Genomic DNA, 27,776 nt, shown 5'->3' with positions numbered 1-27,776 from the left:
AAATTTTAGATTTACAGAAAAGTTGCCAAGATACTACTACCATTATTCTAAACCAGAAAAAAAGTTAAGCAAAAAAGTGTTATTATTATCATGCTTTATATTTTCAGAAAAAATATCTTAGTTTGAAAGTAAGACATAGCCCAACTAAATTTCTTTCTTTTTTTTCTTAATTTCTTCCCTTCCCCTTCCCCTTCTTCTTCCCTTCCCTTACCTTCCTGATAAGTTCTCACTTGGTTGCCCAGACTGGAGTGCAGTGGTGCAATCATGGCTCACTGCAGGCTCAACCTCCTGGGATCAAGCTATTCTCCCACCTCAGCCTCCTGAGTAGCTGGGTGTACAGGCACATGCCACCATACCTGGCAACTTTTTAAATTTTCTGTAGAAATGGGATCTCACTATGTTGCCCAGGTTGGTCTCAATTTTCTGAGCTCAAGTGATCCTCCAGCCTTTGGTTCCCAAAGTGCTGGGATTACAAGAGTAAGCACTGCCTCTGGCCCTAAATTTCCTTTTTTTAATGAGCATTACCTGACTTTAGACTATTCCACTCTTGATATTCTATGGTAAACAAGTTTCCAGTTTCTATCTCATTTGTCTGTCTCCACACCATCTTATTCCTTCTCATTGCTTTAGCTCCAGGCATTTTTTGAATGTCTCCTTTTCTGTCTACTCCACCCCATACCTTCTGTACCCTTTCATATTTTACTACCATTTAACATTCAGCACATATCTCACTGCCTCCTCAAAGTCTTTTCTTGCTAGCTGCTATGATCTGAAGATTTGTGGCTCCTTACCACCACCAAATTCATATGTTGAAATCTAATTACCAGTGTGCCAGTATTAGGTGGAGCCTTTGGGAGATGATTAAATCTTGAGGATGGAGCCCTCATGAACAGGATTAGTATCCTTATAAAATAGGCCCAAGGGAGCTCCTTTGGCTCTTCTGCCATGTGAGGACATAACAGGAAAGCACCATCTGTGAACCTAGGAAGCAGCCCTCACCAGACTCCAAATGTACTAGTGACTTGGACTTGAACTTTCCGGACTCTAGAACTGTGAGACATACATTGCTGTTGTTTATAAGCTACCCTGCTCTGATATTTTGTTGTAGCAGGTAAAATAGTAAGATACTAGTTTAGACTGGAGTAATTTATCTCTCTCTTCTGAAATTTCATGACCATTATTGTTTATGTTAATGATTGGGGAATTTATCAGGTACTTCCTTTTTTCTTCTCTTGGTGTCTTAGACTGCTGGTTAAACCTTGTACTGTTACCTAAATTTAAAATGTTTGTATTTGGTCTCTTCAGCCAGATTGTAAGATTCTTGAGGACAATTCTTATTTCCTCTTTTGTCTTATTGTAGCACTAAGAAAGGTGCCTTGTACCCAGCATTTCTCAGAGTATTTATGGCTTCAGACGTTTGGAATTCCTTTTATTGAGTCTGATTAGTAATTGTTAGGAAATGTTGGGTGCAAACTATGGGCCTTATATCTTGCAACTACTTTTAAATATAATGTAATTTAATTCTCATAATTCATTCATGAATTAGATGTGTTTCTATCTCTATTTTACAGATGTAATTATTATATTCTAAGAGTAAAATACTTATAAATTACACAGGGGAGAATTTGAACAAAGTTGAGTTGAAATGACAAGATCATTTATGGTTCAGGAGTATAGAGAAACAACTATTTTTTCTGCAATTCATGAAATTTGTGCTATATTAAAAGTATTTTAAATGACATACATATGCAATGTTACTTCTTCAATAGTTTAGAAAGCAACTTCTGATTGGAAATGCAAATGTTCCCTGACTTTCCATAGTTTGACTCATAATACTTATGATTTTTTGACTTTACTGTGGTATGAAAGCAATACAGATTCAGTAGAAACTGTACTTTGGTACAGTATCCAATAAATTACATGAGATATTCAGCACTCTTTCATAAATAGCCTTTGTGTTAGATAATTTTGCTTAACTATAAGCTACTGCAAGTGTTCTGAGCATGGTTAATGCAGGCTAGGCTAAGCTACAATGCTTACTAGTTTAGGTGTATTAAATGCATCTTCAACCTACAATATTTTCAACTTTGTGAAAGTGAGGAAGTTCAAGAAGTGGGACAAGGAAGGAGGAAAAGTTGGTGAAGGGTATGTGAGTTGGATTCCAGTATGAAGAATGGGGGCTCAGTAATGCTGAGGACCTTTTGAAGAATCATTTTGAAGATGCCTCAGAAATATTCCATTAGAAGATAAGAGCCTGGAACATTTTTCTATTGGTTTTTATTTCCCACTTTTTGATTGGTGTCCCTAGAGGCATTAACTCCCTTGAAATCTTTGGCTACCTGTGCTTATACGGAGTGATGTAACACAGCTTGGGAGAACTCTGCTACTTTAGTTTGCTGAAGATGAGAGAATGGCAATGTATATGGAATGGTCTACCATAGCTGTCCTGAAATTATGGGACCAAAGAGGAGATGTGGCATGAGGAACTGCAAGTGGCTACTACCCCACTGGTTTATTTGTATAGATTCGTCTACGTTATCTCACCTTTTAGAATAAATGTATCAGTAGAATGGGAAGTTAAGTGGAGTGGATGGGATGGACACATTCAATTTATTATTAAAATTAAAATGTCTATTTGTATATTACTTACCATTATTTCGAAAAACCACCAATGGTACATGTGAGTGGCACTGAATTAAAATGAAGTCTTTGGGGCAAGTGATTTAAGGTCCAATCACACCAAAAATGAAATAATTTGGAAGAAAAAGAAAGCTAAAGAGCCAGGTCTTTCAGTTTGGTGCTTTATTGCTCACCATACAATATTGGAACAGACACAGTTTCTCACAGTAAAGCACATAATACTGCACTTTCTTAAAAAAGAATGTTTGCCCCACAAGGACACAACGATTAATTCCCAAATGATGAAGTGAGTCAGCATACAACTTTCTAAAGCTGATAGAAGGAAGCCAAAACATTCCAAGACACGTCATAAGCAACATGCAAGTCAACGATGTTATCACAGTAGCCTGAAGCTAATCACTACATGTTTCTCAGTTTCATATTTAATGTCGAAGCTTAGGTTCATGAAGGGCCTAGGTCCCTGAGCTAGCTCTGATCTCTATATGTAGCATAATTGGATAAATCCAGAGTCTTTTAGGACCCCTGAATAATATACACATATATAAATATTTTAAATATATGATGACAATATAATATAGAAAAAAATATACATATATTTTTCACTTGGAAAATTAGGACTATAAGATACTTTTAGAATTACAACATAAGACAAATAGTATACTGTATTCTCTATAGATAATGAAATTCACAAAGTTTAGAAAATAAACATAGCAGATTTATATACATTTCTACTTCATATTCTTGTGTATGAGTGAACATTTCCTCACCAAATATAAGTACAGGTTGATCCCTTACTTCCTTTGTCAGGTTTTTTTTTTGGACTAGTTGCCTTCCTTAATCCCTGATGAATTGGATTTGCTCTGGATATACATTCTTAATATCAAGAGCCCTGCTTTAAGATTTATTTATGTCTCCTTTTCTTTACTCATCTTATTTTTCTCACACGGCTCATCTTTTCTTTAACTATCTAAATCAAATCTATCCTTGAAGGACGTTCTACCTTCTCTACAAAGCCCTCCTTAATGACTCCAAGCCCCACGGAAGCCCCCTTCCCTCTGAAGAACTAAGCTGTTTATAGTCTGAAATCATACAATTTGGCTTCCAATTATGTGTTCTTCTTTTTCTGGCATGTTTCTGTGTTAATATGTTATCACTAAATTGTAATCTCCTTGAAAGCAGAAACAATGTTTTAGTCTTCCTTTTTCTTATTATTAAATTGGATGATGGACATGAGAGTACCATTGAAATTGTCATGCATGTTACATACATAAGGGATTGTTCTGACCATCATCTGGCACACTTCATGCAGTGCCTTTCAATGAGCCAGGAAAACTATTTAAAAAATAAAACAAGCACAATGAGTTATCTGATTGTGAAGATAGATCTATAGGCAAATTGGGTATTATCAAAAGTTTAGAATGTATTTCTGAGCTGGGATTGATTGATTCATTTTACAGATATTTAGGGGTATCATCCAATAGATAATAGTTAACTAAATAATAGTTTAGATAATTTGTGGAATACAAAGATGAAATAGACATACCCTCAAGGATCTTTCCGTTTAGTTGCTTATTAAGAATTATGTAATAAGTAAGAGCCTTGAAGGCTCTATCTGAGGGCCTGAACTCAGTGATTTTCAAGGTGTGCTCAGAAGACTATAGGCATCAAAATCATCTAATAAATGAGAATTTTTTAAGGCAAGACCAAAAGAAAGCACATTTTAAGATAAGCTCCCAGGTAACTCTTATGTATATGAAAGCAGGAATGTTTTATTATTCTTAGCTAGGGATTAAATACTTGGCCTCCTTACTAGGGCATCTTGTGCCATTTCAGGAATATAATGTTCTTATTGACTTCTGAATTCAGATCTCTGGTTAGATGGAGTCTTACTCTGCTCCCTTGTATTTATTTCTTTTTTTTTTTTTTTCTCAAAAGCCTCCATCTTTATCAATATCAGTCCATAGCATTTTTGAGGAAGTTCATACTCTCTCTTTTCTGGAAGTCAGAGAACAGCCACATGCACAAGAATTAAGTTCATTATTCTGTGAGGAATGAAATAACAATTTATGGGTGTTGCTTCAGGGCTCAAATACACTGAAAGAGCTCCAGTTGACTCCACTCTTTATCCCACTCTTTTAACTTTTATAATTTACAAAGTACTTTCATTTCCATTATTCCAGTTGAGAGCCTGTAGTATGGACTTAACTCAGACGCTTCTTCGTGAGGCCAGGCAGGCAATCAGTGTGAATTCACTGTTTATTGGCCATTAAAACTATCCTTTGTTTCCTTGCTGCATCCAGGTTTGAAAATTCTGGACAATGTACTGTCTTAGCTGTACTACTTCATTTAGCTCTTATTTTTCCAGATGTCATTTCCAAAATATGGATTAATAACTTTATATTGGTTTTATCATGAATGTGCTTGGTGTAGAAGAATGTAAATAGACCCAACAACATTGTACACAGACATTCATGATCCCTCTTGTCAAAAGAGGATTACAATAGTTGCCCTTTATACACAGTTTGGTTTGGTTTTCTGCAGTGTCAGTTACCTGCAGTCAATCTCTACACAAAAATATTACATGGAAAGTTCCAGAAATAAATAATGTATACGTTTTAAATTGAGAGGCATTCAGAGTGGCATGATAAAATCTTGTGCCATCTGACCCAAAATGTGAATCCTCTCCTTGTCCAGTGTATTCATGCTGTGCACTCTGCCTGCCTGCTGCAAGTCATTTAGTAGCCATCTTGATTATCAGATCGAGAAAACGTAGTATATACAGAGTTTGGTACTATCCACGGTTTCAGGCATCCACTAGGGGTCTTGAAATGGATCGCCGGACGATACGGAGGAGCACTGTATTTGAATATTAGAAGCAGAACCCTGTAGACTTAGTTTATGTCAGCATTGTCATCATTTGGTGTTAAGCATGTCAGTAACAAAATTTGTTCTCCGATGTGAAACTCCTGTAAATGAGGTTTGCTGTTGAGTGATGAGATTATACTTATAGACTGAACATATCAGAAAAATAGTACAGGGTCTTATCTGACCTTATTTTCCTGTGTAATCAGTGAAGAATTAAGTTAACAGATACTTCTCTTTAGAGTCCATAAAGTAGAATGAGAATATGTAAAATTGATCCTTGTATTAAAAGTCATCTTATGATATTTCAAATGGACCATTAACAATTGCTTCTTTAAATTGTATTTCTGACATCTCAGATTTGTATTCTAAATATTGCCAAACAGTTATATCTTCAGGTGATGTCATGTTGGTCTTCTTTTTCTCGTAGGATTGTGAGCTTCATAAGAAAGGGGAGAGTTTGTCTGCTGAAACAAATTTCTTCAGCAATTTTGCACATATTGAGTGTTTTTTGATTAGTTTCTGACCGAAACCTCTAAAATGCCAACTTCTCAACTCTGTACATGATTCCTACCATGTCAATGAGGACATAAAGAGAACTCTAATTTAAAGCATCAGTTTTTCTATGTTTAAAAGTGATTTCATGAAAATGAAAGTTTGTAAAACAATGACATATTTTTATACATAAATACGTTTGAAAGAACATTTTGTATTTTTACTTAAGATATTTCATGTCCAGGTTTAGTCTTTAATGAAGTTAGATGAATCTTCCTGCTATGAGGAAAGTGATGATTGTGGAGTGATGAGAGTTTGATGGGGAGAGGGAAGAGAGAGAAAAATACTTATGACCACAGAGCTCTGTAAGATTTCTTCATGTGTATTATTCTGAAAGCTTGTTGACTCAGTCAAATCTTGGTTTTGATGGCTATTTATTGTAGACAGGTAAGGATACATAAAAAATAAATTGCTGGAGATATTCATGTTTGCTTCGCCCTAGGGGAATGAGTGACTTAAAACATTTGAAAACATTTTTTCTTGACTCTGGAACTGACTAGTTCCTCTTAGGTGTACTCTCATTCACATTGAGTTTCCCTACTTCATATATAAATATTCCAATCCCTGTTTTAATTGCAGCTGAGAAGTAAAGATGATATTAAATATAATATTTATAGAATTTATACATTGATGGGTTAACCACATAAAATCTTTTCCTTCAGAAAGTTAATATTTTCTCTTTATCATGTTTACAGGTTTAACATAGTTTAGAATGATACAAGTTCTTTTATTCTTGAAGAGCCAACCAAAACTGTGTCAACCCAACTTTTACTAAGACTTATTATTCTTATTATTCCAACAGAGCCTTCTGAAAATAAAACATTTCAAATATCCATTAAGACTTAGTTGCACTAAACTAAGTTTTATGGCTATAGCTTTTCCTTTGACATTGCTAATTGGTTAGCCAAATCAGCCATTTATTTTGGTATATTATCACGGTATATTGTTCTGTACATTCAATTTGTTTAAGAATGACTGTAGAGTTTGGACTTGTCTTATTTTTCTTCAGCATTTAGAATATTTGCCTTGTAAGTTAAGGTCTAGAAATATACTCACAGCCCTTAGGTCCTAAGAGGGAATTTATGTTTGTTCATTTTATTCATGATCTGTGCCCTTTACTCAATTACCTCAGGTGTGAGATCTAACCAAAGACCCTCAGCAATTAATGAAATTGGAAGTAACAAAAGAACACAGGGAATTTTTATTAAGGAGGGCTGTTAATAACATTGCTTCATTTCACCAGCAAATTTTAATCTAGCTCTTTATTTCTCATTTGGTGGTATATTAAGTTTTGATTATTTATGGAAATATTTTATGATTGAGTATAGTGTGATAAAGAATATTTTAAAAAGTTATATCTCTTCTGTGTAAATTCAAATATCTATTGGACATTACATAGGAACATTTAATTTTAAAATGGCATTTGCTTTAGAGTTAAAACACTATGAACTGAGTTCTTATGGATTTCCCATGTGGTCTAAAACTAACAGATTTTTGAGAAATAACTTTTTAAAAATTAAAGTGGAAGAATTCAGCCCATACATTAAATTTCCAAAGATAAGAAGAACATCTTTGTATTCTGTGTATATCATGTTAAACTAATTGTATTTTTTAACACCTGATATAATCATTCTGCAAAACCCATAACTTTTTATTGATTAGGAATTAGGTCACAGGAATACTGGTCTAATCATCAGAGAAATCACAGCCATAGTGAAATTGTGATGAAGAAAATGTTGATTGACTACCTACCAGCATACCTGAGACATAGTAGATGCTCAATGATATTAGTTCCTTTCTGTAATGAAAAAATCTCATATATTCCAGTCCCCTTTTTTACCAATTTATGAACATGTGGGTATGTGTTTATAAACACACATGTGCTTGTGTGATTCGGGGTTGGGTCACTATGGTGCTCTATTTATACGATGCCAAGATTAATATTTATACCAGAACGAAAAGTCAGTTAACATAGATTGCTTACTCTCATACAGGTAGGGTTTTAGGGTATTTCCTGCAAATATTTGCTTGCATTCATTTACTGTTATAGTAATGGATAAAAATGTCTTGCTGGAGTAGATAAGGCCAATTTTCAAAAAAAAAAAGCATACTCTAGAATGAGGTTCTGGATAGCAGAGTCTCCATGAAACAGCACATAAAAACAAGTTTCAGAAGTAGAATGGTGTATTCTTCATTAAGAAGATGGGGAGGCTTAATTATTATTAGCAATTAGGTTCTAGAAAAGTCCATAAAATAGGGATATAGGCTAGAGAGGGAAAATGACAGCCTACGGGCGTGTAAAGGTATGGGTACTTTTTGATCTACTCATTAAAAATCAGTGACTACTGAACCATCACCAAGGGCAATTTTTGCCCTTGGAGATTCTGGTTGGCCAAATCTCAGTAGGTAAGAGATTCAGGTAGGAACTGACAAGTGTCCTGGACAGATTCATTCACAAGTCTCCAATAATCACTGGAATAGCAGATGTCAGTCATAAATATAAAGATGACATACTGATAATATGATGAAATCAGTTTTAACTCTGCTGAAAATAAAGCCAGCAGAATTTTGCATTGCTTTTAGAATCTGTAAATAAAATATCACTAGCATTTTAGAAAAACAAAAAAAGAACCTACAAACGACAAGCAGATAGGAAAGAAAGACAATTGCAGCCAAAGTAAAATCCATAGACTACAATTCTCAGTGGGAGCTCTTCATCTGGAAGAGGGATACCAGGATTTTGGCTGACTTAGAATAACAACGAAGCTTTTGAGAATGTTTCAGACTTTTGAGCTAGATTTTGCTTGAATGATTTGCTTGACATGGCTGAGTAGTTTATAAACAAGAATGTTCAAAAAGATTTTCTTGCTTAAAAGCATCATGAGAAGAGGCAAAATCTAATTCTAAATACTTTTGTCTTGACTATACTTTTCAAATTTAATTGTATGTTAGTTTGTATCTTCACAGTTACTTAATCTGGGTTTTTACCTTTTTCCACCCATCATGTGGGAGGCTGGAAGAGTTAATAAGAGTTGGATTTATCTTAAAATCTACATTTCTCCTTAATTAATAATTTCAGATATTTTGAGGTTTATTTTACATTAAAGTTGAATGATGATTATCTACCTTCTAAGATATAAAAATCATCTCAGAATTTTATAAACATTATGGCAGTTTTTAAAATACAGTTAACATGTATGTCTAAAATCTTATTTTTACTCAATAAATAAAATGTTTCTGTAATATTTTTCCCTTTAATTTCAGATATTCATGAACTAGCCCTGTACTATGTTAAAATGAATACTAAATGCAAACATTTAAAAATCTGCATGTTGTCAAATTATCGAATGTATAAATAAATTAGGGGACCTGAAAAGTGACATTTGATAAGGTTACTATGAATAATGTAAATTGATGTCTAGATTTTATTGAAACTCTATAAGTCCAGAAAATATGGTGAATTTCTTAAGTTAAATGAAAAGGGCTAAACTTTAAGTTTCCATCATTTAGCTATTTCACAGATCTGCTCCATTTTTAGTGATACTAGTTTGTAAGAAGGAAAGTCTGAATCATCCTCATGGGTTAAAGTATCTAAGGCCAGGACTTGTTAGAGCATTGACAAAGACTGATCTGCTTTGTCTTCACATATGACTATTGGCCATGTTCTCCCTTTTGTTGATGACTGCACAGATTCTCATTTTCTTTGTCATCCATTTTCTTCTAATTCATGAATCAACTTTGGCTAAAGGATACCTCAGAAGCCAAGCAGGTGTCATCAAAAGACACTTTTGTGGCAGACAGGTAAGTGTCAGTGACAGTGATATCATCAAGCTCTGTGCTGAAATGGTCTGACTCCTTGATGACACTGTAATTTAAGGCCACACTGTAGTTAGCAGGTTTCTCTGTTGGCTTCTGCTTGCAGTTGCAGAGCTTTCTGAAGGCTGCGCGGAATTTCTGGGACATGAGATTGTAAATCACCGGGTTGATGGCACTGTTGAGATAAATGCAAATTCTGCAAAAGAGCAAAAACCAATTTTCTTGGAAAGGACTGGAGAGAAATGAGTTGACAACCACAAGAGTCCTGTAGGGCATCCATAAAAGGGCAAACAGAATTACAACCACTGCCAGCATCTTGGTGACCTAGGGAGAAATAGAGAGAAATGCCGTACAAACACAAATGAAAACAAAACAAAACAAAACACCCTTTCTTCTCTCACCCAAACCTTTAGTTCCCAAAATGTAGTCTGAGACAAGGAGTTAGGTGCAGATCATTTATTGGGGAGGTGATCACAGGAAGCAGGATTAAGGGTTATTAATTAGAATGCTATAGACAAGGAAAAGCCAAAGTAGGGTGTGTTATTGAGATAGCTCCCCCTGTAGCCAACTCTGGCTCAAGTAATGCAATTGAGAATTATCTGTCAGAAGTAAGAGAATGAATGCCAGTGTCCATTCATTAAAGGATATTGTTAAGGACTTTAACTCCTGTGTACTTCCAGGATTCTCTTGCCTGAAAACTCCTAGGGCCTTTAGAGAGACACTTGAGACCAAGAAGAGGAGAGACAAATGGTACAGTGGATGCCTGAAGTGGGATATTTCCCACTGCAGGAACCATCTACTGCAGCTATGGTTGAAATCAGTCTTGTAAGAGGATATTAACACAGGGCACCAAAAGTGTCTGTGGCAAGCATTAGGAGACTTAGGGTCAAATCCCTTCTTTACTTACCCTATGTGTGGCCTAAGAAATTATCTTAACGTATCTTATAGCTCATCTGTAAAATGGAGCCAACATTGCCCTCCTAAATCAAATGAGGTAACAGTGCATGAAAAGAATAATGCAAAAAAGCCAGTGTTTATTGAATGTTTAGTGACTGCTATGTGCCAGACACTATCCAAGGTGTCTGTTATTTGCTATCATGTTTAAGAAGTTTTAAACCTCCTAAAATAGGTATTGTACCCACTACTTTTTCAAATTAGAAAACAGGTACAGAGGCTGTTAAGTACTTTGGTGGAAGCTGTAGAGTCTTGGGGCCGGGATTAGTATCCAAGTGAGCTTGAATTCAAAGCTTTTGCACTCTTTCAGGTTAAAGGGAAGTGAAAGAGAGAGAAAGCAAATGCTGGAATTTTACCTAATGCTGAAGCCACTCCTAAGTATAAGCAATGCACAGGAAGTAAGACAATAGGTAGGATGAGGTCAATATCCCAGATTGCTCACTGGTCACTGAGCTTCATTCTGACTCAATGCATGTGGGATATTAAGGCTACATATTTTACCACTAGGAGTAGAAAAATTGTTCAGTGAGAATATGTGATTTCACATTGGTTCATATAATACCAAGTAAGACATTCCAGAGATTCTGACTTCTTTTAGAGCCAAAGAGGGTCTACTTAGCAAAGGGGTTAACTGAAACATGATTTTTCCTAAGTAGACTTTAAAATATATATATAAGTAAATAATTGGTCATAGGAAATCAAAATGATAAATGTTCTAAGCTTTGGAAGGAGATGTAGTGATTATCATCTTCACTGTCATCATCACCATGATCTTTGTCATTATGAACCATATCCCTGCCTTTATTCTCTGCTTGGTACTCCAGGCACTCTGAAATCAGGTCACTGCTTCACACTTGTCAACATTCTCTGACTCCCTGTCAGGGGTAAAGCATCCTACATTGAAATACCTAGTTTAATTTACAATTAGATCTATACCATCACATTTTAGTCCTTTAAGATTGCCCAGGTAATCTGAAAAATGCCATATAAACATTATCTTATTTAATGCTTATAGTAATTCCATGAGTAAGCTAGTATTCTTTTCATTTTGCATATGAAGAAATTGAGGTTTAGGTAATTTATATGGTTTGTCTATAGACACATGAGTAGTAAGTGACAGAGCTGTGATTCAAATCTGTCTACTTAAGACAAAGGTCATGCTGCTTCCTTTATACTTTGCCCTTTCCATGAACGTTTCTTGCGTTTTCAGTAACATTTCTATTATGTTATTTCCATTATGATCACCCAAACACTTAACTTCTTCAATTATAAACCAAACAACACTTACTGATGCTAAATTTCAGAAGAAAGGTTGAATTTCATCTACCTTTATCTTTCCCTACAACTGTTAGGTAAAATGTTGAATCCACAAGTAACATCTAACATCTACTTGCCTCTTTTCACTGAATGTCAGTGAAGGGAGCAACTTTCATTGTGTTGGAAAAGAGCAACCTGTTTCAAGGTTAGTATCTCTCCTGTGCATTTCCACAGTGCCTCCAGGCATACTTTGACATCATTCCCAAACATTTCATTGCAGTGACCTATACTTGTTCATCTCTCCAATAAATAGTAAACTCCTTCAGGGTATGGGTAAATTTCTTCATTTCCCTACTCTCAGGGATTTAGTGCACTATGTGACACAAAGTGGCCCTAAGAAAAAACTTGAATACATTCAGGCATGGAAGGAATTAGTTTAAAATATGTAACCATAGGTCTAAGAAGAAAAGAGAGAAGAATCAAATAGACACAACAAAAACTGATAAAGGGGATATCACCACTGATCTCACAGAAATACAAACTACCATCAGAATATACTATAAACACCTCTACGCAAATGAAAATCTAGAAGAAATGGATAAATTCCTGGAGATATACACCCTCCAAAGACTATACCAGGAAGAAGTTGAATCCTTGAATAGACCAATAACAGGCTCTGAAGTTGAGGCAATAATTAATAGCCTACCAACCAAAAAAAGTCCAGGACCAGAAGGATTCACAGCCAAATTCTACCAGAGGTACAAGGAGGAGCTGGTACCATTCCTTCTGAAACTATTCCAATCAATAGAAAAAGAGGGAATCCTCCCTAACCCATTTTATGAGGCCAACATCATCCTGATACCAAAGCCTGGCAGAGACACAACAAAAAAAGAGAATTTTAGACCAATAGCCCTGATGAACATCGATGCAAAATTCCTCAATAAAATACTGGCAAACCGAATCCAGCAGCACATCAAAAAGCTTATCCATCGTGATCAAGTGGGCTTCATCCCTGGGATGCAAGGCTGGTTCAACATACTAAAATCAATAAATGTAATCCAGCATATAAACAGAACCAATGACAAAAATCACATGATTATTTCAATAGATGCAGAAAAGGCCTTTAACAAAGTTCAACAACACTTCATGCTAAAAACTCTCAAATTAGGTATTGATGAGACGTATCTCAATAAGAGCTATTTATGACAAACCCACAGCTAATATCATACTGAATGGGCAAAAACTGGAAGCATTCCCTTTGAAAACTGGCACAAGACAGGGATGCCCTCTCTCACCACTCCTATTCAACATAGTATTGGAAGTTCTGGCCAGGGCAATCATGCTGCTATAAAGACACATGCACACGTATGTTTATTGCAGCACTATTCACAATAGCAAAGACTTGGAACCAACCCAAATGTCCATCAATGATAGACTGGATTAAGAAAATGTGGCACATATACACCATGGAATACTATGCAGCCATAAAAAAGGATGAGTTCATGTTCTTTGAGTTTGTTCATTCTCAACAAACACCATGTGGCACCTGTACACCATGGAATACTATGCAGCCATAAAAAAGGATGAGTTCATGTTCTTTGAGTTTGTTCATTCTCAACAAACTATCGCAAGGACAGAAAACCAAACACCACATATTCTCACTCATAGGTGGGAATTGAACAATGAGAACACTTGGACACAGGAAGGGGAACATCACACACTGGGGCCTGTCATGGGGTGGGGGGAGGGGGGAGGGGCCTGTCATGGGATGGGGGGAGGGGGGAGGGATAGCATTAGGAGATATACCTAATGTAAATGACCAGTTAATGGGTGCAGCACACCAACATGGCAAATGTATACATATGTAACAAACCTGCACTTTGTGCACATGTACCCTAGAACTTAAAGTATAATAATAATAATATGTAACCATGATAATTTACTGTGCTTTAATACTCTGCTTTATTGTTAGAGAGTTTTTGCAAGAATATATTATTTAAAATTTTTAAACTCTCTTAAATGGAGATTAGGTCAATTAATGAGTCCTTAATACATTTCAATTTTTTGTTAAATGTTAAGGAAATGTGAAAAGGAACAAATGATGTTTCTAGTATTTACCCAGAGGAAACTATACCTCCTGTGAGGTTTCAGAGAGTATGTTTAATCCTACTCATGCCTTTTTTTAGTTAATTTCAAATTTTTTATTTAGTTTAATCACTTTTTTAAATGTTCACAAGTTTTTACCTTAGCTGTAGCTTGGATTTTAACAGCTCTTATTCAGTATAAAGAACAAACACTTAGAAAAGAAATATCTTGAAGATTGTCTTTTATACTCATGTAATTTCATCGTGGTTTTTGAAATTTTATTTCCGCTATTATTCCTTATCCTGAGAATGTGACATAAATGTAGATTTGAAATACATCTTAAGAACCTCATTGTTTTTAAGCATTGACGTTTTTGACAGAGTAGCGCATAGGGTGTATGGTGATATGAAAGCCAGCTTCTTTACAGCAGCCTGTGCCCTAAGATTTAAAGGTCCTTGAGAAATAGCATGACACAATCTTTGAGTAAAAATGATCTTATACTATACTTTCGATTGGGAAGGAATCTATCCATCCATTGTAAGTTATGCATTTGCATCCCTACTGTGTATCAGTCAATGTTCTGATTCTTGATTTGACAGTGATCCAGAGAGACATGGAAATGCATTCATGTACCTTAAATCTGATGAACAATTATAATACAATGTGACAACTGCTAATATACAGAGGAGTGTTTTGGTTCTAAAAGAACCCTTGATATAAACTTGGGGTTGAGAAGTCATTAGCAGGGGCTTTCTGGTCCAGTCAAAATCTTAAGATAAAGAGAGACGAGAAGACTGTTCTTGCAGAGATAAGTATGTGCGACAATCTGGAAGTGTAACAGTGGGTATATCATGGGACTAGAAGTAATTTAATGTGCAAATTCCAATTGCAGACCATGTAATGAAGTGGCAGTATCTCTTTTTCTAGTAATCTTGTGGAAACCACTACAAAGCCATTACTTTTATATGACAAAGTGATGTCTCACTCCGTGGAGTGCTTGCCTTCCATTCCTTCTGTCTTCCCTACAGAAAGAGAGATACAGCTGCGAAAAGGGGTACAGGCATATTGAGTTCTGAAAATGTCGGCTCTGTGGAGCCATTTTAGTCAACACAGAAGCAGGTAGCCATTTTTGTAGAGTGTATTGAAGGCAAGCAAAAGAGATTGCAAAAATTAATGGATTAGAATTTAGTATTTAGAGAGCGAGCTTGCCGGCAGAGATAGTTGAGGAAAAGGGTAGATGAGAACAGGAGGGTCTAGGCTTGATGCCTTGTCCTTGGCCACTCTAGCTAAGTGTTATCTTCTTTGTGAATATCAGCTGGAAAGTTTGATACCAAACTCTGCTATATGTCTTTAAGTCTACACTGTATTTAAATATGTAGAATAAGTGGCATAAACCTCTCACAAAAGTTTGGATTCAGTCCTTCTCAACACACCCTTTTGTCATCTTTATAAAGCCTCTAGAGAAGCATCCTATTCAGGGAGTTATCTTTTATAAATGTGAATTGGACAGATTTCTTATTGCTAAAATTAAGATTATAGTTCCTCAAGAGGGCTATATATGCATTTCAACCCTGCCTATGTGTGCTGCATGGAAGAAACAGGCTAATTGGGTTGTCTCTTCTAGCATGCTTATGAATCTTCTATTACTAACTACTATTATTGTAACTACTGCTATGACTCTTACTACAAGTTCCAAAACTATTAGCTAACATCTGTATATTGCCTTTTTGTTTTTAGAATAGTATTAGATTTATAGAAGAGTTGTAAACACAATGCAGTTTCTATATACCCCACACCAAAGTCCTTCTATTATTCACCCCTTGCATTAGTATGGTAGATAAGTCACAATTAGTAAATCCATGTCAATAATTTTTATATGGAGTTAGTTAGCTCCATGCTTTATTCAGATTTCCTTACATTTTACCCGAAGTCCTGTTTCTGTTCCAGGATCCCATCCAGAATACCACGTTATCTTTAGTTGTCACAGCTCCTTAGGTTCTTCTGGGCTGGGAGAGTTTCTCTAACTTTCATTGTTTTGATGGTCTTGATAGTTTTGAGGAACACATTATGTATTGTACAGAATGCACTTTAAGTTGAGGTTGGCTGATGTTTTTCTCATAGACTGGAGTTATGAATTTTTGAGAGGAAGGCCACAGGAGTGACATGCTATTCTCAACATAACATATCAACCATTCTCTCTTGAACCTGCTCCAAACAGGCTTGCCAGAATGGGAGAAGATGTGAAGTTAGTGGTAGTAAACATATCTTTTGAGAATTTTACTGGAAGAGGACAATTAGGGAAACTGTTCTAGAATAGTGAATAGTCCAGTGCACAGTGTGGGGGTGGCCTCATCTTAAGCATATCCACAAAATCATTTTTAAAATATCTGCCTCTTTTATTTCTTAGTCACACATTTAAGAGATCAAGAAAATGCATAAGACAATGACACCTTTCTCATCAATGCTCCAAATCCTGAGTGGAGTTCTGAAAGTTTCTGAATTCTCTGAAATTAACAAAGTTCTTTTATTGTAATTGAACCATTTTGAGCTCATATTCCTCTGAAATTTGTAGGACAAGTGTTATCATTACCATTTCATTGATGAGAAAGTAAAAGCTGAGCTTAGAGAAGCAGAGAAATAAAGCAATACAGCTTATACATGTAAGTATCAAAGCTAGCTACTGAACCAAGGTTTTCTGAGTGTAGCTCTCATTTTCTTTCCAGATAATCACAAAAATCAACATAAATAGTTGAAGAATTTTAATCACTGTAAATATTGCTTATGAACTATTTGAAAGACATAATATTGTTGCCAGAAATCATTAGTAACTATGGAATCGTGGGGGTTTTGCCCCGAACAGGAGTGCTACATTCAGAAAGCACTGATTAGGAAGAAGAAAGATTTCATAACAAGGGAGACAGAACTCCTTCATACTCATCTATTTCCTGGGAGGGAAAAAAGGAAAATTAAAAATGCAAAAATAATCAAATTTTAAAAATGAAAACTTTTATTTCTTTGGCCACAGCCTAGTTAATAGTATGCCATTTATTAGGTTCTGGTTACATAGTATCTGGGGACATTTTGATTATTTGTTGGAGATTAGCTTATTAGTTTGCCTAGGGAATCTTAAGGATTTGATTCATACCTCAATTCCCTAGAAGTTCTAGTCAAAATTTTTGTACTGATTCAGAAAAAATTCTGAATTTTGATTCTATATATGATTCAGAAAAAAATTCTGTGCATGCTCATGGGTCTTGCTAATATCTGGATACTCTTGCTTTGGAGATAAAGGCTGTGGCTTTGTACTTCTGTGTTTTATTGAATGACAATATGTAGTAGGTATAGAAGAAAGAGTTGGAATTTGCATTCAGCATCTTGGATTCACAGTCCTATTCTGCCTCTGAAGATCCTGAGCAGGTCATATGACTTTTGTCTGAAGCTTATCTAAATTCCAGGGCAATCTTAAGTTGTGAAAAAGCTCTGTTAGTACTAAAAAGCAAAGTCATATACCAGGTGGTGACAACCTTATCATTAAACTTGTATTTGAAGACTATCTATCTCTTTTATAATGAGTGATTTTCAAGAGCATTATAAGCAGATAACTTTAATTTGTGAATAGACTCTTCATCAATTTTGGATCCCACTTTGTATAATGCCAAAACCCTTTTTTGGCTTCATTCAAAAGTAAATCAACAAAAAACCTTCACTTCATCTCTACTGCACAAAAGGTTGGGAGAAGTCTTTAGTACATATGCCCGGCACATAAGTACTCAAAGCACAGTTAAATTATTATTGAGTAAATACGTATTTTTCACAAATGTTAAAATATAATTATGGAGTTATGCATCAATTTAGAATTCTTTAAATTAGCAAAAATATGCTAGTTCTTGTATTTCTTCTGGCTGGAATACTCTCATTTTCATAAATATACTTCTTCCTGGAAATATTTTCTTATTAATGAATACAAAACATTTAGTCTTTAATATTCGAATGCCATTCTTCACAGGGTAACAATACATTCTGTGCTTGGACTCTGCCCATGTTCTCCAGTATTTCTGAATATTAACAAAGTGTCCTGTAACTGGGAATATTTTACTCTCAGATGGCCCTCAGCAAAGTGATCAATGACTATTTAAATTTTGTTACAATAATTGGGCCAGCTGAATGAACTTGACATGATAACTAAACAAATCTGAATTTAGCTGAGCTTCCACACTAATTGGAAGCTCAGGGAATTTCTTCTTGCAGATTATTGTTTTGTTTTGACTTATCTCTGGACATCCAGTTTTTTGTTTTTTTGTTTTGTTTTGTTTTGTTTTTTTGAGATGGAGTTTTACTCTGTCGCCCAGGCTGGAGTGCAGTGGTGTGATCTTGGCTCACTGCAAACTCTGCCTCCTGGGTTCAAGCGATTCTCCTGCCTCAACTCCCAAGTAGCTGGGATTCTATGCGTGCACCACCGTGTCTGCTAATTTTTGTATTTTTAGTAGAAACGGGGTTTTACCATGTTGGCCAGGCTGGTCTCGAACTCCTGATCTCAAGTGATTCACCCGCCTTGGCCTCCCAAAGTGCTGGGATTACAGGCGTGAGCCACCACACCCAACTGACATTCAGTTTTTAAAAGACATTTATAATCAATGTGGGGTGCTTCATATCATGGAGTGAGATCATTGATGGGGCTTAAAAGTTGAATGATGGGGCTACAAAAGGGCTTGACATTAACTTGTCAGTTACTGTGTAATAAAAATGAATAAAGGCTGAGTGATGATTCATGGTGGGGAGACTATGAACTGACATACTCTGTGTTGTGCATTACTTGTGGATTTCTTGCCAAGAAGCCACCCAGGGATGCTAATGCATAGGTTCTTGACTTCTCTTGTCAAGTACTGAACCTAAATGTTTCATTCAGAATAGCCTTTCTGGCAAGCATTATGGAGTGTTTTCTGGTCTCTATTCTGATTAAAAATGCTCAAGAAAATATTAGCAGGGATTCACAATAGAGAAACTTTGGTTGTATCTGATAAGGCTTGAGGAAATAGAAGAAGGGCTAAAGAAAAAAAAAGTGACATAGGATTTTTATTTTTGTTTTTCTCACAGACAAGGTATCGATGTCACCCAGGCTGGAGTACAGTGGTGTAATCATAGCTGACTGTAAACTTGAACTCCTAGGCTCAAGCAATCTTCCCATCTTGGTCTCCCAAAGTGCTGGGATTATAGGTGACAGTCACTGTACCCAGACAGGATTTTTAAAATATAAGTTTATAAGTGTGGCACATCCAGTGAAATGGGAAAAAAAGTTTTTTATTCACAATTCTAGAGTGTGCTGAGAAAGATAGGTGGGGTTATTTTATGAGCAAGACATTTGAGGGGACAGGAAACTATATCTCAGAGGGGCTGCATGCACCAGTAGGGGCATGAGCTGACACTGTCATCAGACGGATATCATAGCACAGATGACAGTAGGAGTTACAGGATGACATAAAGCTATGTAGAACATGACATGACCCTTCCGTTGTGACACCTTCAATTCTCTAGGAAAATAACTTAGCATAACCAAATGCAAATGTGAAGGTACTTCCAGTGGAAAATCAACAGAGCTCTGCTTCTCACTCTGATGTGGGATGAACCCTCAAAGTACAAAGCCTTGTACTTTCTTTCAAGAAGAAAGTTAGAGAGAGGCACACACACATGAAGAGTGGGAAAAGTGATGGGACTTTGAGCTGTCCTGGTTAGTGGAACTGGGGTTCAATGTTAAGTTGCACCAACATTTCTCAGTGTAAGAGAGGCTCCAAGTGATAGTGAGCCTTGCTTTCTGAGAATCAATGACAGTCCATATGAGACAGGAACTATGCAGTGCTTTCTGAACATATTTTAATCTAGAATGGAAAAAACTAGATGAAAATTGAAGGTATTCTAATCTAAGTAATAGGAATTCACAGATTAAAGGAAGAAAGATAATTAAAATATATGAAATATTTAGTATGCACCAGGCAAGGTGCTTGGTATATTCTTCATAACGGCCCTACTTTTTTTTTTTTATTATACTTAACCTTAATGGCCCTACTTTTCATCTGCATTTTACAGAGGATAAGACTGATGTCAGAAAGTTCATATGCTGGTGATCAAAAGCCACACTTTTGATGCATTGGTATATCAAAGTGATATATTGGACTCCAACATCATCTTTTTCTCTTTACTATTATGCATTGAATTTTGGGAAGGAATATTTTTCCTGAAATTTGAAAAACCTAAAAACAAAACTTGGGCTTAAAGGTTGGAATTGGTGGAGGTCATATGTGGGAGGGGAGCAGGGAGAATGAAAAACTAAGTCTTATTTCTACACAAGAGTTTATGCCTATTGCACCTAACAAAGATATTCCTATTCACACTGTGATACTAAGTCCTTATGGAACATATTTTTTAAATGTTTCTGATTTCAGGGTTCTTCTTTGAAGAATGGAAAACAGCTGTGTGCTAGGTAAGATTTGCATCTAGACTTGAGGATTAGATGTAAGACTTCCTGCAATACTAGCAACTATTGTAGTGCTAAGGTTTCAGTATTGATTGTGGAGTCTGGTAATCATGAGTGATGAGAGGTTGGCCTTTCTCCTATTGCTTGGATGTTTTCTTGTTCACAGGAGGTGAATATTTGAAAACACACTGAGAAAGAAAAACTCACCTGGCAGAATTTGGATTCAAATTACAGTAACATCTAAATTTAGAAAATAAAATGTCATTTTGAATTCTTTTATGAGCCATGCTGGAAAAATGCTACCGTTGATCTGCCATGGGCTGAGTTTGCTATTTAGCCTTTTCTGAGTATTCTTTCTTCTAGGTATATTACTGGTAAATAGCTAAGCCTGTGGAAAAGTCTGCCCTAATATAGCTTGCTTTAATTTTCTTAACTTTGCTCTCTAGGGTATATGATTACCTCTCCTGGTTATATTTTCATCTGGAACTAGTTTTTAGGAATTCTAATTGGGCATCTTGGCTGGCTCTGAGCTGCTAACTGTAACACTTCTCTGAAGACACTGATCTTTCCCAAGGGAGATATTTCACAGCCTCTTTTCTCCCTTGTGCTTCTCTGGCTATACACCTGGTAAGGGTGACACTGTAAACAGAGACACAGATAAGTGATTCCTCAGCTGCTTACCCAGTAGGGGCTGGGAAATCAAAGGGGATATTTTAAAATGTAGAATGCAAATGACGGAGAAGGAGAGAGGTGATGGTGATCCTTAAGTAGAAGTGAAATTCTCAGAGCTCCCAGATTTTTAAGAGGGCACTTAGTTGTCTTGCTTCTAAAAATCTTGGACAAAGTCCCTCATCGTAGAGCTGGGAGCACCTGGGAGGCATCGGACTCCTTCTCCACCTGTGTCTCTCCCAAGGGAGACAGCCTGTACTATGCTCAGGCCTGGAGTTACAGAGCTAATTTTCTAGCTGTCCTAAAAGAACTCATAGAGTCAGCCAAGGGATAGGCACATTTTCTTTCCTTCAGCAAACCATAAATTCAACCTTTTCCACTGATTTTAGCTTTCTGATCAACTAAACATTTTACTCAAAATCAGAAGCCTTGGTTTTAAGTTTCAGCTTTACAAACCATTGCTACTCAAAGATTTTTGAGCCTTAATGTCTGCATTTAATGTGTGAAAATATAGGCAGGAGGATTCATTACAAGGAGAACATAAAAACACATTGTAATATGTACTATACCTTTCTAATATAAGGGGCTGTTATATTCTTTATCTTGTCTTGAAATCTGCATCCTTGATAAGAGGTGCCAGCTTTATCACTCTGTGTTAACCTAGCAGACTGAATGGAGTTTCTTTGCACTTATCTGGTTCTTCACTACTTGACTAAAAACATAATTTGAGCCTACAAACCATGCTGGCCCTGGCTATGAGTTCCAACATTCAACACAGATGATTACTGCATCAGAGTTTCTTTTGGATGATATGGTCAGGGTTGGTTTGTAGTATTAGTATAGTGATGAAGGGGACAGGCTATGCAGGCAGACCTAGCTGGAATCTAAATCTAGTTCTGCCACTTACTATCTGTATGGCGTTGGATAAGACATTTCACCCTTGTAAGCCTCAGTATATACGTCTGTGAAATACAAAGAGGTATGAAGAATAAATGAGGTAGTTTAGGTAATGCACCAGCATAGGGTATGGTTCTCAATAAAAGACAGCTAATTTTCCATAATTTAAGGGGATGAGATTTCCCATCACTGGGGAAAGGTGTGGTATTTAACCAAATGACAGATAAAGCCTTTGATAATAAATAATAATAATATCCTATTGAACACTTTATATTTTAAACACAGAACCAGGGACTTTATTGAATTATTTAACTTTTATAGTATTTCTGAGGCAGGTATTCCATTCTCTTTATTATATAATTGAAGAAAAACAGATTCTGAGACATTAATAATTCTGGAGAGTGGTAGATATTAATCCTTCTTCAAGTTACTTTCCCTCATGTCTCCATGTTTATTCATTTGTGCTAATAGTCACAAGCTGAAAGGATCCTGTTCCTTCGTTGGCTTACTTATGTATTGTCTCTCATTATTCCATAGAATGATGCCTCCTTGAGGGTTGCCACTCCTCTACCTGCAAAGGGCAACATGAGGCTCTGGCATTTAGTAGGTGCAATAAACATTGAGGAAATGAATGAATAAACAAATGAGAAAAACAGTTCATGAATGCTAGTCTAAGTCCTGCCTCTGTGGAGTTCCATGTTGCCATTTTACATTTCCATTCCTAATCACAAATGTCATTATTATATCGTGTCTGGTTTCTTTCCTGGTATGTAAAAGGGCAGGATATGTATTGCATATTTTTATCTCTAACTTTTAAAACAAGTTTGGCATCAAAAATACTTGCATTTAAAAATTAGAATCAATGTGTAAAGATTCCTTCTCGGAAAAGGACATGATTGATAGAGCAGAATGCAATTACAGTGAAGAAAATTTTTTCGGGGAACAGTCTGTTGTTCTGTAGAAATAAAGAATTATTGGCTATTTGTTATGAAGAACTTAGGAAAAATAAAGAGCTAAGGGAATGCTAACTCTATATGATTTATGCTAAGTTTATTTCCTATTACTGAATATTGATCGGCACTATGTTAATATATACCAACCTAAAATGGGATTTGCCTCCAAAAGATACAAAGCTCAGTTTGACAGGTATTCTCGCTCTGTCCTATCTGTCAGCTGTCACATTCAATCTTTTGTTGCTCCTACTTCACTCATGAAGTTGTAGAAGGCTATTTCTCATGATGCCACTCTGCATCTTTAGATTATAAATTGGTATTTTTAGGGCTCCAACATAAGCCTGAAATAAGCAGGCTCCAATATAACACAGAAAGTATTTTCTTTAGGAGATAAAGAGTTAAAATGAAGGCAGGGGATGCACTAGCTGCTAGTTTAGGCTGCCTGTAATAAGCTTGATCTTTCCTGCATTTGGCAATTTTGTGGAATGCAAACATTTATTTAATGTGTATTTATAATTTAGCTATTGAGCGATTATCATACACCAGTACATGTACTAAGTGTATAATTATTTTCACAAATAAATTATTTAGGAATGGCTCAGGAGTCAGCAAGCTTTTACTGTAAAGGGCTAGATAGTAAATATTTTAGCCTTTGTGGGCCATACAATCTCTGTCACAACTACTTAGCTCTGCCAGTGTAGTGAGAAAGCAGCCATGGTCAATAAATAAGGGAACAGGCATGGCTTTTTAAGTTCTACTAAAAATTTAATTAGGAAAACATATGGATTCAATACAACAACATGCTCTGAAAATGGGCTGTTTATTTACTATCGCTGACTGCCCTATTTAAATTAGACCCCTCTCATTTCAGCATTTCATTATTTCCCTTATTTGCTTGATTTTTCTCTACTGTCTGACAGGTCACAACTTGATATAATATGGGCATTTTTTTTTATTCCATGTTTCCCCATTTCTCCTTAGAAAGATAGCTCCATGCAACAGGAATGTTTGTCATATTTGTCCATTGCTGTGTTCCCAAGGTCTAAAAGAGTACTTGGGATTCAGAAATGTGCAAGTATTCAACATATTTTTGTGGAATGAATGAATGAATTTAGTTGTCACACATGTAAGACAATGTTCCCTTTTTCTTGGGCAGATATAGCCTGTATCTCTGCACCTCATTTCTGAGAGTTCGTACCATTGGCAAGTGTGGGAGAAAGCAGAAAATAGTGTTGCCATCAAAGACTTTGGATTAGATTCTAGGAATTAGACTTTTTGCTCTTCCATTTTTTGAATGGGTGACCATGAGCTTAATATCACTAAATCTTATAGCACTCATCTTCAAAAATCACAGGATAAATTACACTTGTCATAGATACAAATGAGATGATGTGTGAAAATCCCTTAGCACCACCATGCCTGGCACATATAACAGCTCAGTAATATTACCTATTATAAAGGTTAATTAACACATGGACACATATGCAAATGGGACAGATTATTTTCTGGATTATGTTGTTAGATAATCAGACATGTAATCTGTTGCATTAAATATATTTATTCAAGAGATGGGGTATTTCTATGTTGCTCAGGCTGCTCTTGAACTCCTGGGCTCAGGCGATCCTCCCACCTCAGCTTTCCAAGTAGCTGGGATTACAGGCATGAGCCCCAGTGCCCAGTTACCAAATGTGATATTAACTGAAGAATTTAAGCTAAAATACTTAAACAGTGATGCTTGAACTGGGATGGGGAAGTTTTGTGAGGGTTGTAGAAATCACTTGGGGGGATTTTCAAAACTCTCTGTGCTCTCTGAAGAGTCTGCGATGTTGCCTTATTTTTAGAATTTGTCTTGGGATGTACCTCTGCTACTGACGGGGAAATGTCCTGTTCTTCAGGGGTTTTGGGTGAAATAAATGTTGACAACAACAAATTTGCAATATATAAATTTACAAGGTATTAAAATACAATACATTCAAATCTTCATAGTGACTATAAACATGGCAATAAATATAAAATATTGGCCGGGTAGTATACAAGGAAATCGCTACTCATTCCAAAGGCTTTTGTGCATAGCATTTCCCCTAGCATGACTACATAACAGTTTACCAAGATGTTTTACTTCTGAATGCAGACATTTCTATTTCTCTTTGGGAAAAATGGTTTTGTGAATTTTTCCTTGCTAATCATCATTTTTCAAGTTGTCTTTATGATAAATTTTTGGTGCTTTTGAAAGAATATTTTATATTGCTCACTGTTACTAAGCAACTTGACTCTAGCATTAATTTTTGGAATTGTGTTTGGTCACTTTACCTGAAGAAGAAAGATGATCTTACTGAATATGTAGAATTCCGACTGTAATAATTTTCCACTGTAACTCTTTAAAGATAGTGGGCTACCTGGCAGTGGGCTTATATTTAGGAATCAGTTTGCAAAAGTCTAGTCTACCTTCCTTAAAGGCTACCAAGATCTTTCTAATGAGCACTAAAAATTATTTGAGATGATAATTCATTTCATCACAGCCCAAAAGTTTCTGTTTTTTGACTAACAACGCATATAAGAACATGAATTTTCTTTCTTCTGGTGCCTCAGTGTTCATGTTTTTTAAAAAATCAAGATTGCTTTCTCTACTTGTGGTATATGCATGGGCATTGGTCTGATTTAAAACATGTTAATGATGGGAACAATGAGCCTGGTATGATTAAATAACCTTTCCCGATTGATTATCCTGAGGAAGTGGATGGAATTGAGGAGGAGCAAGCAACAGAAACTGTTATTCATTAGCTTAAAAGCCATGATCAGGCAGTTTTCCACCTGCCTCAATTTTGGGTCTGCATTGGATTTCGAGTGGCTGACACAGACTTCTTGAGTTGGGAGAGCTCCCCTAAGGAACAACCAAACATTCTGCATGATGCTCAAGTGTGAAGAGTGGTAGATTGATAGAGAAAGCCTTTCTGGCCTTTGCCTTTAGTACTCTTGATAGTTTTAGTGAGGCACAAAAAAACCCAGTATACTTGCACATGAACAAGGAGAGTCAAGCACCCTTGATCGATCCTGTTTATTAAGAGCATTTGTACCTCACACTATTACATTCCTTTGAGGTTAAGTCAGTAGCAAAATAAAGTCAAGAACTGTGTGCAAAATGGAGTGTGTTGCTTTTGTCACAAGGCTAACTGAATTGCTTCTAAATGTGTTTCTAGAATTCTTTAAAGATAAAGTGGAAACAGCCAAGATATTTGAGGGAAAGAAAAAAAGTGGACTGTGAACATAAGACATGTCATCAGGGAATGTTGATAAAGGAAAGACCTGGTTTAAGATTGTGAGGACAGAGTTATTACTCATAAGTTGGCCTTGTTCACATGTTTTTGAGTAAGGGATGTACTGAGGCACTTGGCTTCTGTTGATTTGGAATTAGGGCTTCAGATGGAATTTTTTGGCAAATGAAGAAATCCCTGCCCTGTGAATTTGCATCCAATATGATTCAGTCTGGCCTTTAATTATAAGATCCTTGCCTCAGTGAAGGGGAATAGAGTGCTAAATATGAAATCATACCTGTTGTGAGTGTGTCACTGGCTGCAACAGCAAAGGAAACAACCTTGAGGACCATGCCAGCTAGCTACTGGCTAATAAAGTGGCTCGTCTAAATATGGTTTATTGGGAATGAGTCCCAGAACAGACTTACTGGAAAGTGTTTAGATGTCACAAAGAAATTCAGATCAGCTGTAATTTACTACCACACCAGTTCATTTTTTTAAAAAAATGAATGGAACTTGTGTCAGTAGTCTACCCATCCCTACTTCTCCCATTTCCCACAATGAACAGCCATGCCTTTTCTCCTTGCCATTACCCTCATTCTCAATCAATGACTTTCCATTCTACCTCACTGAAAAAATAGAGACCAACTTGCTAAACTCACAACTTTCTTCCTCATTACTTAAAATTAATCTGCAACCACGATCATCCTTATTTCTTTTCTTTGCATCTATTCATTTCTTCTTTAATTCACTCATTTATCTATTTGTTTGACAAACACGTATTGGATACGTCCATGTACCAGATACTGTGCTAGGTGCTGCAGACAGATCAGGAAATTAGACACAATCCTTTCTGACAAGAAAAAGAAAGATGAGCCCTATCCTATTCCTTCTTGCCTCCTCAGGAATCATGCACCATCAATATCAAGTCTTGCTTGTGTATCTACAAATAATTCCTTCCACTCTACTAGCTCTTTCCCATCAAAATGTAAACAGACGTAGATTTCTTCTATTTTAAGAAGTAAAGCAAAATAAAGCAGACAAAAATACCTTGCCTTGTTTCTCCATGTTATTACTGTTCTCTCTCATAATGAAGCTTGTTAAAACAGCAGTATATTCTTACCCTCCTTTTAGTTTTTCCTCCATTCATCATTCACCAACATCATTCAACCTTATTTGTTTCCCCAACACCTTATGGAAACTGCATTCACAAACTGGGTGCTTCTCAGTCCTTATCTTTACATTTATCATTGACCACTACTGAAATAGTCTCCTTCTTTGATTTCTGTGACTCCTTCTCCTGATTTTCCTCCTCCCTCTCTGAATATTCCTTCTCTATTTATTTCAAAGGCTCTACATCTCATTCTC

At 36.1% G+C, this 27,776-nt stretch overlaps 1 protein-coding gene across 2 annotated transcripts in view; it reads right to left on the bottom strand.

Moving 5' to 3' along the window:
* Positions 1-3,512: 3,512 nt before the first annotated feature.
* TRHR (thyrotropin releasing hormone receptor) overlaps positions 3,513-27,776 on the bottom strand; it is a 39,926-nt gene continuing 15,662 nt past the window's right edge. The window contains exons 3-4 of one of the 2 annotated variants that reach the window (XM_063642925.1): positions 9,811-10,197; positions 3,513-6,427 (exon numbers count right to left, since the gene is read on the bottom strand). In XM_063642925.1, coding sequence (XP_063498995.1) covers positions 6,404-6,427; positions 9,811-10,197 — 411 coding nt within the window. In that variant the 3' untranslated portion in view covers positions 3,513-6,403. Of the gene's footprint in view, positions 10,198-27,776 lie in introns of both variants that reach the window. The other variant, XM_055287069.2, reaches the window with a different exon arrangement.

The sequence above is a fragment of the Symphalangus syndactylus genome, chromosome 7 (genome assembly GCF_028878055.3).
Source record: "Symphalangus syndactylus isolate Jambi chromosome 7, NHGRI_mSymSyn1-v2.1_pri, whole genome shotgun sequence".
NCBI classification, from domain to species: Eukaryota; Metazoa; Chordata; class Mammalia; order Primates; family Hylobatidae; genus Symphalangus; species Symphalangus syndactylus.
The sequence above is the reverse complement of the archived record's forward strand: the minus strand, read 5'-3'. Positions and strand labels throughout refer to the sequence as shown.